At 42.0% G+C, this 11539-nt stretch overlaps 1 protein-coding gene across 1 annotated transcript; it reads right to left on the reverse strand.

Annotated features, from left to right (window-relative positions):
• Positions 1-732: 732 nt before the first annotated feature.
• On the reverse strand, positions 733-1690 carry LOC102243975 (olfactory receptor 7D4). Its single transcript, XM_005858208.2, has one exon. It carries the CDS (start codon positions 1688-1690, stop codon positions 758-760), a length of 933 nt encoding a protein of 310 aa, XP_005858270.2. The 3' UTR covers positions 733-757.
• Positions 1691-11539: the final 9849 nt, after the last annotated feature.

Below are 11539 nucleotides of genomic sequence, written 5' to 3' on the forward strand. Positions count from 1 at the left end.
GGGGGGGGGGGATCAATTAGTTGCCCCAGAGTGGGGATTGAACCTACAAACTGAGTATGTGTCCTGACTGGGAATTGAACCCTCCACCTTTTGGTGCATGGGACAACACTCCCATCAACTGAGCCACACTAATCAGGACAGGAGTCTGTGTTCTGGAAATAGTTTATTTCCACAAGAGGTGTAGTAATTGGTTGGCCATCCTTTTTTTTTCTTTTTTTATTGCTTAAAGTATTATATATGTCTCCTTTTTTTTTTCTCCCCTTGACCCTCCCCTAGCCTCCCATGCCCCCCAGTGTCTTGTGTTCATTGGTTATGCTTATATGCATGCATACAAGTCCTTTGGTTGATCTCTTACCCCCCACCCCCACCCTCCAACCCTCCCCAGCCTTCCCGCCGTAGTTTGACAGTCTTTTTGATGTTGCTCTGCCTCCATATCTATTTTTGCTCATCAGTTTATAATGGTCTTAATTATCCATAAATGAGTGAGATCGTGTGGTATTTTTCTTTCATTGACTGGCTTATTTCACTTAGCGTAATGCTCTCCAGTTCCATCCATGCTGTTGCAAATGGCCATTCTTTTTCTTTGGTAGATGGTGAGCCTTTGGGTGTGCTACTTCAAGTTCATCTTCGGTCAGGAATATCTGCTAGTATGTCATGGTAATATTTCTTCTCTATGTCTTCAGACTACATATTTAGGAATACTAATTATCAGCACTTTGGATCTCTGTTGTCCTTAACTTGCATGATCTCACCAAGATTATGCTCTGCTGAAAAGTCTCCTCAGAGCCTCTTTTATGTCCCTGTTCCTCAGACTGTAGATGAAGGGGTTCAGCATGGGGGTGACCACCGTGTACATCACTGAGGCTACTGAACCCTTTCTGGAGGGTTGGTTTGTTCCCGATGTGAGATAGACCCCAAGGCCGGCACCATAAAACAAGGAGACAACTGAGAGGTGAGACCCACAGGTGGAAAAGACTTTATACTTACCCCTAATAGATGAAATGCCCATTATGGAGGAGACAATTCTAGAATAAGAAAAAAGAATCCCAGTCAGGGGAATAACACCCAGCAGGCTAGTTACAAAATATTGTAGGATGTTGTTGGCAAGGGTGTCAGAGCAGGCAAGCTTGAGGATCTGAGCAAGTTCACAGAAAAAGTGAGGGATTTCCGTCTCTTTGCAAAAGGATACCCTTAATACCATCAGACTTTGCAACAAAGAATAGGTTAGGCAGATTAACCAAGAAAGCAGAAGCAGGATACTACAAAGGCGAGGGTTCATGATGACCGTGTAGTGCAAGGGGTGACAGATGGCCACAAACCGGTCATAGGCCATCACTGTGAGTAGCAAATCATCTAGCCCAGCAAAAAGCATGAAGAAATACATCTGGGTGAGGCAGCCTTCATACATGATGTCTTTGCTCTGTGTCTGGATGTTCACCAACATTTTCGGGACAGTGGTGGTCGTGAAACAGATGTCAGTGAAGGACAAGTTGGAGAGGAAGAAGTACATGGGCGTGTGCAGGTGGGAGTCAGAGCTGATAGCCAGGATGATGAGCAGGTTTCCTACAACACAGACTAGGTACATGTAAAGGAACAACCCAAAGAGGAGGGGCTGCAGGTCCACATCTTCTGAAAGGCCCAGGAGAATGAATTTTGAAGTAGCTGTTTGATTTCCTGTTTCCATATACATTTATGGGAATTGCCTAAAGAGAGGCAAGAATTATGTTAAGACAGTAAAAAAGCAGGAATGTGCCATCTATTTCAAACTCATTAAGTTTTATGTTTTATCTGAGAGTTTTATTTTCTTAAGTTGACGAAAATATCTTCAATAATACCATTCCTTTCCTGCTTCCATCACTACCTGGAACAGTGGCTCTTTTTAAAAAATATATTTTTATTGATTTCAGAGAGGAAAAGAGAGATAGAAACATCAATGATAAGAGAGAATCATCCATCGGCTGCCTCCTGCACGTTGCACACGGGATTGAGCCCGCAACCCGAGCATGTGCCCTGACCTGGAATGGAACCATGACCCCCTGGTTCATAGGTCGACACTCAACTATTGAGCCACACCAGCTGGGCTGGAACAGCTACTTTTTAAAATTAATGTCCCACACTATTCAGGGTTCTTCTTTGCATTGTCCCTGACTACTGGCTAGTCCACCTCTGTAATTCCTGTGAAAGGACAATCAGCCTCCTGAATGTCTCCTTTCTGCCTTGTAGCTGTGGTCTCTTTGGGTCCCAGGGAAATGTCGAGTATGGGAAGATCACTGGGAGTTGCAGAATTTAATGCTTTTTAAAAATATATATTTTTATTGATTTCAGAGAGGAAGGGAGAGAGAGAGAGAAATAGAAACATTAATGATGAGAGAATCATTGATCAGCTGCCTCCTGCACGCCCCATACTGGGGATCGATTCCGCAACCTGTGCATGTGCCCTTGACCAGAATCAAATCCAGGACCCTTCGGTCCACAGGCCAATGCTGTATCCACTGAGCCAAACCAGCTAGGGCTTTAATGCTTTTTTTAAAAGACAAAGTTTAGTTAGAAAGTTAGAGGTAGTAAAAGTGAGCCTTAGAAGAAATGGGCTTAGGAAACATGTTACAGAGGCAAAACAAGGGCCTTGGAGCTTAGGAAAGTACACTCAAAGATTCTAGTGGGTGTGCTCTGGGGGGAGGGGAGAGAGACAGAGAAAGCTAATTGTGTTTTTTCTTTGCCCTCATGACATTTGCCAGTATCTTGAACTAGACCAGTCGTGGGCAAACTACGGCCCGCGGGCCGGGTCCAGCCCGTTTGAAATGAATAAAACTAAAAAAAAAAAAAGACCGTACCCTTTTATGTAATGATGTTTACTTTGAATTTATATTAGTTCCCACAAACACTCCATCCATGCTTTTGTTTCGGCCCTCCGGTCCAGTTTAAGAACCAACTGAACCCATTGTGGCCCTCGAGTCAAAAAGTTTGCCCACCCCTGAACTAGACCATTCTCCATCTCAAGATTGACCCAGAGAAGGTTATTGGGAAAAGATTTTATAGATAATTCTTTCAATATTATAGTAACTTTATTACTGGCCCAACTTATCCCTCTGCCATTGTAATGATCAGTGTACCATAACACACTCAATTCCCAAGACCAATTCAGACCATTTTGTGTCCTGCATGGTTGTGTTGTAGTTCTTTAACTTTCTTTAGGTTGGGAGAACTATGACTTTTCTGTTTCATTTTCATTCATATCCCAAGCACTTAGCACAGTACCTGGTACATAATAGGTGCTCCATAAGTATGTGTTAGAAGAGATTTTCAGGGCATAGTAGAGGCAGTTCCCTATAGAAAACCTTTAATCAAGAACAAAGACACCATTTATAATGAAGGCTTGTCAGTTGAACTTAATGAGAATGAGAGCTTCCTTCCTAAGCAGACTAGTGAAAGTAATTACAAAGGAATAGCTCAGTAGTTTAAAGCACATACAAGAAAATTTGTAAAAGATTAATGATGAAGAAAAGGCACTTTAAGAATGGGAATAGACATAAATACAGGGATTGGCAAAAGTAGATTTACGGTTGTATGTGAAATACAGTTTTTTTCTCCTTTTATTTTTTTCATCACTATGCAGTTTACTCTTATATTATTTGTAAATTGTATTATTTTCCATACAAACTAATGTAAACCTACTTTTGCCCACACCTGTATATAGAGGGATCAATGGAACAAATTGAACAGTCAAGAAACAGATACTAGCCAATATGAGAATTTAGTTTATATATATATATTACAAATTAACCCATAAAAGGTAAATGATATAATTAACAATGTTTAGAAAACTCAGTAACTTTTTAAACACCTCAAAATAAATAGTAAGGAAGAAGTGACTGGCAAAATTGAGAACAGAACACTATAGATAATATATGTATATGACTTCCTGAAGTGTAAAAACTTCCTAAGCAGACCAGTGAAAGTAATTACGAAGGAATAGATCAGTAGTTTAAAGTACATACAATAAATCATTCGTTTGTCAATAATACCACATGACATAAAAAGGCAAATTCAAATCTGAGGGAGGGAGAACTTATAACTTATGAGAAAATATAAAAGTGCAATAACTTACAAAGCTCTTAAAAATAATAAGAAAAAACAAATAGAAAAAAAGGATAAATACAAGTAGATAAAAACATGAAAAAGTGCTCAAATTTCAAATTAAATCAATGAAAACTAAAATAGGACAAGGAATCAGGAATGGGTGAGGATGGCTGTTGTTACAACACTTTTTCATAGATGAGTATATGAAGATTATTTAAGAAGACTCTGTCTATGGTATCAAAATGGCAAAATAAACTGCCACTGGACACTTTGTTCACTCAATGCTGCTTTAATTCAGGTCCTGCTAACCTCTCATCTGTGCTACAAATAGATTGCCACCCATTTGGCTCATTCTGCAGGGGTTGTCAGGATAGTTCCAATCCCGGCATCATATGCATCTTAAAAATTACTCAGTGGCTCCATATCCCTCCAGTCGAAAGCCCAAACACCATTGTCCTCCGTGATCTGGCCCCTGTCCTAATGCTCCGTCTTCATCTCCCATTTCGCCACCCTCTTCCTGGCTTCTAATCCATCCTTTTCGTTAAAAGAGGAAATTTCCCAGAACTTTTCAGTGATACAAAAGGATGACTGTCACTGTGAAGCGTTGTCCCATGGCCTGCCTAATTCTCTCACTTTCTGGTGGAATGTTCCTTTGTCTGCTTGGGACCTAGACTCTGAAGTTAATGCTCATAGGAATTTAATAAATTGCAAGTGATTTTTGTCCAGCATACATGCAAATTATTTCTTTTCAGGTAAAAGGATTACCCCTAAGTTATTGTTTATTGCCCTATGGGAATCTCTATCTGGTAGAAAAGATAACCCCAAAAGCTGATTTTATTTTCCTATATTTTTGCATCTAACTTAGAAAACTAATTCCATCATTTCTTTCCTGCCTATATACATTTCTGTTCTTCAAATGCTCCACAAACTAGCTTCACTCCCCTCACTTCTCATTAATAAGTCTTTGGCATATGCTCTCTATGTATTCGTGTGAGTCACATTTTTATCCACATTTTATCCAAAGGGATGCTTTGACATTAGATACTCAACGTCTTTTAATTCTGGGAACATTCTGTGCAGTTTCATAGCTTTGGACCTTTGCATTTACCAGCCCCTCTCACCCTGGGTCCACCTCCTCCCTTCTTCACATGGAAGAGTCCTATTCCTCCTTCCACACTGTCCTGAAATCTGTATTGGCACCGCCATGCAGCACTAACCACTCTCTCTTTGGACATTCTCTGGACCTTGGTAGACTAAACTACACATGGGGCAAGCCGTTTCATTGATTTATTGTATGTACTAGAATTTTAATCCTCCCAGGAGAGCAACACATTATAGTTGCCTCTTTATGTGTAGCACCTAGCTCAGTGTTAGGTGCAGGAAGATGCTCTATGGATGTAGAAATGTCCCATTGGAGAAAAAATTGGGGAAGGGCAAGTTCAAGTGAATGGAGAGAGGATTATGAGGGGAAGACCCAGAACTGAGAGGCAGTGAAGGACAGTAGACGTAAAGATAGAAGTAAGAGAACATGAGGTCTGATGAGGCTTGGAAGAGCCCTGTCCAGAGCCGGAGACTTTAACTTGATTTTGGTGGGCTTTTCCTCCTGTGCATCCCTGCCTATGTGCCAGGAGAGCATGCAAGTAAAAGTTTTGTCCCCCTCTTACCTCTTTGCCACAACAGTTTCTGAGATGCTGGGGCATCACAGTGGAATTTCTGAAGGTCTGGGCTCTATTATCTTTGCTTCTCCCAATGGAGGACAAATAAAGACAGAGGAACAGGGATGAAACGCTAAGCACAGGGCCCAGAGATAGACTGACACCTGACGTAGCTCAAGGGAATTCCACCTGGCCTGGGACAGGTGAGCCTGAAATGAAAGACACAAGAGGATTATTTGCTTCTGAATCATCTTGCTTCTCATTAAAGAAATTGCTGTTTTGATTGTTTGTTTCTGGAGACCTCCTCCCTGACGGTCAGTGGAGTGATCTCTTCTACCCACGGGGAGGAAGATGGGAGCCACATGTTGGATCCTAAGTGCCAGGCTTTCAGTTCTGTGTACCATGTAACTTGTTTCATTTCATCTGCAGAATCTCCCTCAAAGTCTATGTGCACACTTTTTATTATTTTATAGGTAGATTAGGAAAGCAGCATGGCATTTTTATGTAATCTGTATAGGTCATGAGGCAGAAAGGAGTAAAGCCAAGTTAAAATCCTCAGTCTGACTTCTGACCTGGGACACCTGGCCAGTGTTCTGCCTCTGCCAACCCTAAGTTATTTCACTTCCCGTGATGCTCTAGGAAGAGATCACTTATTCATTGTGCTCTTCCCTTTGGGGCTTTCTGGTAGACCACAGCAAAGAGCAGTCAGGTGTGCCTGCTGCATCAACTATATAGGAAGGATGGGTGGCTGAGGTCACAGGCAAAGAGCACAGAGTCAGCACACGGTAATTTAGGGCAAAGCCCCTGCTCCTGGATATCCCAATAGAGTTGTCCACTTCTTCCTCCAGTCACGTAATCAGCCCAGACAATCTTAGACATAACATCAGGGTCTTAATCCTTGTCTGCTCTACTTATCAGCTTTGTGACATGGGGCAAGTTCTTAATATCTCTGAGCCTGACTTGATTCCAAGTTGACACAACTGCATTGAGTAATGATTGACAGATAGCAATGCTCCCTGTGGGGTCAATATGTGGTGGGTGCATAAAGTAAAGGAAAAATAAGTTTTAGATATTATCTTTAACAATATTAAGGCTGATCCTCATGTCATTTAACTTAAAGTCTTGTGACCTGAAGTTATGATATCCTTTGATCCCTGAGAGGACATTTTATTTTTGTCCTCATATAACTAGATATTTAGTATTTGGAGAAAAACTATTGAGTCTCATTTATTTTTTATTCCCTCGGGTCTATACTTCCTGGTACAGAGGAAGCATTGAATACAAAACAAAAATCTCTCTCAAATATTGAATACACCCCTCTTTGGTTAATAAAAACAGCATAGACAGTATGGCTCCCACAAATTAGGTTTCTCCTTTTCAAGGATGCCCCATAGAACTAGAAGATAAAATAGTGCTTGCTTTAAATTGTCTATGTAATAGACACATTTTTGATGTACCAATGAAACATATTATCTTTATATGAATATAAAGCACAAGTTACAGTGATACTATGCACATTGTAATTGCTAATTAAATGGAATATTTTAAAGTTAAAATAAAATTAAAAATTTTTTAGTTTTAAAAATAAATATGGGCAAGATTTTGAATTTCAATGAATGCACACTAATGAAGAATTGAATGAAGATGCAGAAAGTAGTACTGTGCCTAGAATATAAAAGAAAGAAGGTATGTTGTAATTGATGGCATTTACAATTTTCTGCAACAGAGCAAAATGAAAAAGGTGTTTTGTTTTGTAAAAATTTTTCAGTGACAACGTGGACACAATTAAGAGGTATTTTTTTTTTAGGAAACAATAAATTTGATAAGATTTCTAGTAGCGGTCAAATAATTGATTAATTTTGACATCAGAAGCATGGTGGTGTGAGAGGCTCCCCTGGTCTCTGTCCCTGGAGTTACAACAGTTTGAACAATTATAATTCAACACAGGATTCCCTGCTCAATACACAGACATCTGAGAGATCTGCACATGGAAACATCTGGTGATGGGGAAATTGGAGCAGAGAGGAGGAGGGAAGGGTAAAGAGCAGAGCCAGGTGCCACAGATGCAGCCCAGTGCCCACTGCAGGTCTTGGGAGAGGGAAGAAATCAGGTTGCAGCCTGCACTCTGAAGCCCCCAAGAGCAGAGAGGTAGAGGGAGCATCTCTGCCTGAGTGGTAAAATTGGAGCAAAGAGGAGGAGGGACGGGTAAAGAGCAGAGCCAGGTGCCACAGGCGCAGCCCAGTGCTCACTGCAGGTCTTGGGAGAGGGAAGAAATCAGGTTGCAGCCTGCACTCTGAAGCCCCCAAGAGCAGAGAGGTAGAGGGAGCATCTCTGCCTGAGTGGTCAGCACATACTTCGTCTGAACCCAGTGACCTGGGCAGAGACGGAGTGCAGATGTGCGATGCGGTTGTCTGGCAGCTGCCACTGCTAGGCAGAAGAACAGCCACAGAGCCTGGATGCCTCCCCTCACACTCCCAGAGCTAGCAGTGGGCCCCAGAAGAAGCTGTAGCAGTGAGTGTTGGGCTACAGAGCACACTTTATGCAGCCCTGAGAACTGGAGAGGCAGAAGCATTTTCCCCCAAGGGGAAGGTGCATGCTTGGGCTAAATCTAGAGACAGTGGTGGAGATACAGAGGTAAGGGGGCTGAGGTCAGGCAGTTGGCATTACTGGGAGGAGAAAAAGCCACGATTGCACCAGCCAGCCTGTCTCAGCTCACCCCTCACCCATTATGGCTGAGCCTAGTGGAGGCACCTCAGACTCCTCCAGCAGTGCAGCACTGCTGGCAGCATCTGGCTGCAGGGGACAGCACTGGGATTTCATGGGATCAGAACCCCATAGTCTATCACATTACCCCACAGGGGTGGTGCCCTGAGACCTAGTTATCTGGTCACAGAGGAGGCACCCACCTCCCCAGGGAACTCAGCATTTTCCACCTCTGTACTGGAGCAGGGATCCAGAGAAGACAGCAGTGCAAGAGAAACTTAAAAATTTATACTTCAGCACCACCTACTGGCAAACAAAAGAAAGATTATCAACCTACTAATCAGAGAAGTGCCACTCAAAAAAAAAAAAAATTAAAACACATTTTATCCCCATGCTTAGGCAGAGAGAATTCATGAAATACTAGGAATAACCAAGGTAACAAGGCAGCTTAGAAAGAAAATGAAAATCTCTAGAAAATAAAGAAAAGGGGATATGTAATTCAAATAACAGAGAATTCAAAACTGAAGTTCTAAAAAACTCAACAAGATACAAGAAAACACAGGAAGTTTAATGAACTCAGAAATCAATGAACAAAAGGAGTACTTTACCAAAAAGATTGAAACTTTAAAAAAGAACCAACTAAATCCTGGAGATGAAGAACTCAATAAAAGAGATGAAAATGAACTAGTGAGCTTAGGAAATAGAGCTAGCCAGATGGAAGAAATAGTGATACTGAAGATAGAAATCTAGAAATGATGCTGATGGAAGAAGAGACTTGAGAGTAAAAAAAAAAAATGCAATAACTATGAGAACTATCTGACTTCATCAGAAGGAGTAATCTATATATATAAAAGCCTAAGCGACTGAACAACTGGTCGCTATGATGCGCACTGACCACCAGGGGGCAGATGCTCAACACAGGAGCTGCCCCCTGGTGGTCACTGTGCTCCCACAGCAGGAGAGCCACCCAGCTGACTGATGGGTGCCAGATGCAGGGCTCACAGCTGGCTGCCACAGCCTGGAGACCACAGCGGAGCAGCAGCAAGCCTACCTAGCAGCAGCGAGAGGCGCAGCAGGGCCGGGATGAGCAGGAGCAGCAGGCGGCATTGGACTGCTGGTTTCAGTCTGATCCCCACAGGCCACACTGAGGAACCCCACTGGTGCACGAATCCGTGTGCTGGGCCTCTAGTATAAGAATAATAGGCATAACAGAAGGAAAAGAATGAAATAGCCTGTTCAAACAAATAGTTTATGAGAATTTCCCAAACAGTTGGAAATAACTGGATTCTCAAATCCAAGAAGCAAACAGAACACCTAATTATTTCAAATCAAAAAGGCCTTCTCCAAGGCACATTATATAAAAATCTCAAAAAATTAATGACAAAGAATTCTCAAAGCCAGGGAAAAGAAGACAGTAATTTATAAAGGAAATCCCATTAGATTATCTTAGGTGTTCTCAGCAGAAACCCTATAAGCTAGGAGGGAGTGGAATCAAATATTCAAACTACTGGAAGGCAGAAATTACCAGCCAAGAATAACTATCCACCAAAATTATCATTTATATATGAAGGAGAAAGACTTAGACATACAGAAGCTGAGGGAATTTACCACCAGACCTGCATTTTAGGAAATAATAAAGAATATCCTATATAATAAAAGGGTGATATGCAAATCGACCAAACGGCGGAACAACTGGTCTCTATGACACAAACTGACCACCAGGGGGCAGACGCTCAACACAAGAGCTGTCCCTGGTGGTCAGTGTGCTCCCACAGGGGGAGCACCACTCAGCCAAAAGCTGGGCTCATGGCTGGCAAACGCAGCGGCGGTGGTGGGGACCTCCCCACCCCCGCCAGTGCATGAATGTTGTGCCCGGGGCCTCTAGTATATATATAAAAGACTAAGTGTCTGTCCGTCTGACCAGTAGCTATGACGTGCACTGACCACCAGGGGCCCGATGTTCAATGCAGGAGCTGCCATGATGCACACTGGCCTTTTAAAAATAAACTGCACCACGGACCTGGTGCCAATAAACCAACACTTGGCTTCCCCCAACTGGGACACAGGCCCTGCCACCACCCCAGAGCAACATTCCACCACATCACAGCCAACACTGCTAAGACCCCATGGTGCAAAATGTGGCCCACAGCCCAGCCTGGAAATGGTCGCTGTGGGTGCCAGGTATGATGTCACGTAGCAATGCCAGGCTTCCTCTCCCTAGTGACTAGCCTCCTTGGAGTTTCTTCAGCCCAGGAACCTGACTTGCTTTATAGCCAGGTGCAAACATTTTACACTTTAACCAAATGTCTGTGAAGCGTTTTCCCGTGCCTCATCTCATTTGATACTCACAGAAATCCTAGAATAGGTAGATAGGAGACTCAGTAGAATCCTATTTTCTTTTCATTAGCCAGAAAACAGAAATTTAGGAAGTTTAGAAACTTGACCCGACTGAAAAAAAGTAAGAAATGGTGGACCCTGAAATGACTTCAGGTTTTCTCATTGCGCAGAATACAGTCAAACACTGCTGCAGTTAAATATTTTACCCTTTATTCTCCCTGCATGATCTACAATAATAATCTGCTTTGTGTTGATATTTACTGCTATGTTGCTGACAATTACCTGAAAGAGAAGTTGGGGTGCTTCACTGGGCTGGAAAAAGTTTAGCTAAATCAGAAAGCTGGTCTAGTTAAGCAAGTTTATTCTGTATATATAAAAGGCTAAGTTGACTCGCACATGGGCAATACATATAAAGCTCTTGCTGGCGCCAATTGCACATGTGTTTTGACCTGTCATTGTCGACTGGGAATTTGGTTGACACTTCTGTTATAGAGAAAGGGCGAATAGCGATATTAAAATATTTCTTCTAATTAATTTCCTTTCAATGTGCATGAATCCGTGCACTAGTGTTATTCTATCTGAAACAAAAAAATCAAAAGGTACAAAACTGTGAGTTAGATAACTAGCAGACAGAAGCAGGAAATTAAAACCTTTATTCAGAATAGGGTATTGCACGCTTAAGTATAGCATGAAGTTAAAGGAGGTAAAAATATTTTTTTAAAAGAAGAAAATTAGCTACTGTAATTGGGAAATAAACTTAAAGCATA

This window comes from Myotis brandtii, unplaced genomic scaffold, assembly GCF_000412655.1.
Source record: "Myotis brandtii unplaced genomic scaffold, ASM41265v1 scaffold1161, whole genome shotgun sequence".
Lineage (NCBI taxonomy): Eukaryota > Metazoa > Chordata > Mammalia > Chiroptera > Vespertilionidae > Myotis > Myotis brandtii.

What these genes read in the sequence shown, in the direction of transcription:
- LOC102243975 (XM_005858208.2), bottom strand. Translation starts at nt 1,690, where the DNA reads ATGTATATGGAAACAGGAAATCAAACAGCTACTTCAAAATTCATTCTC.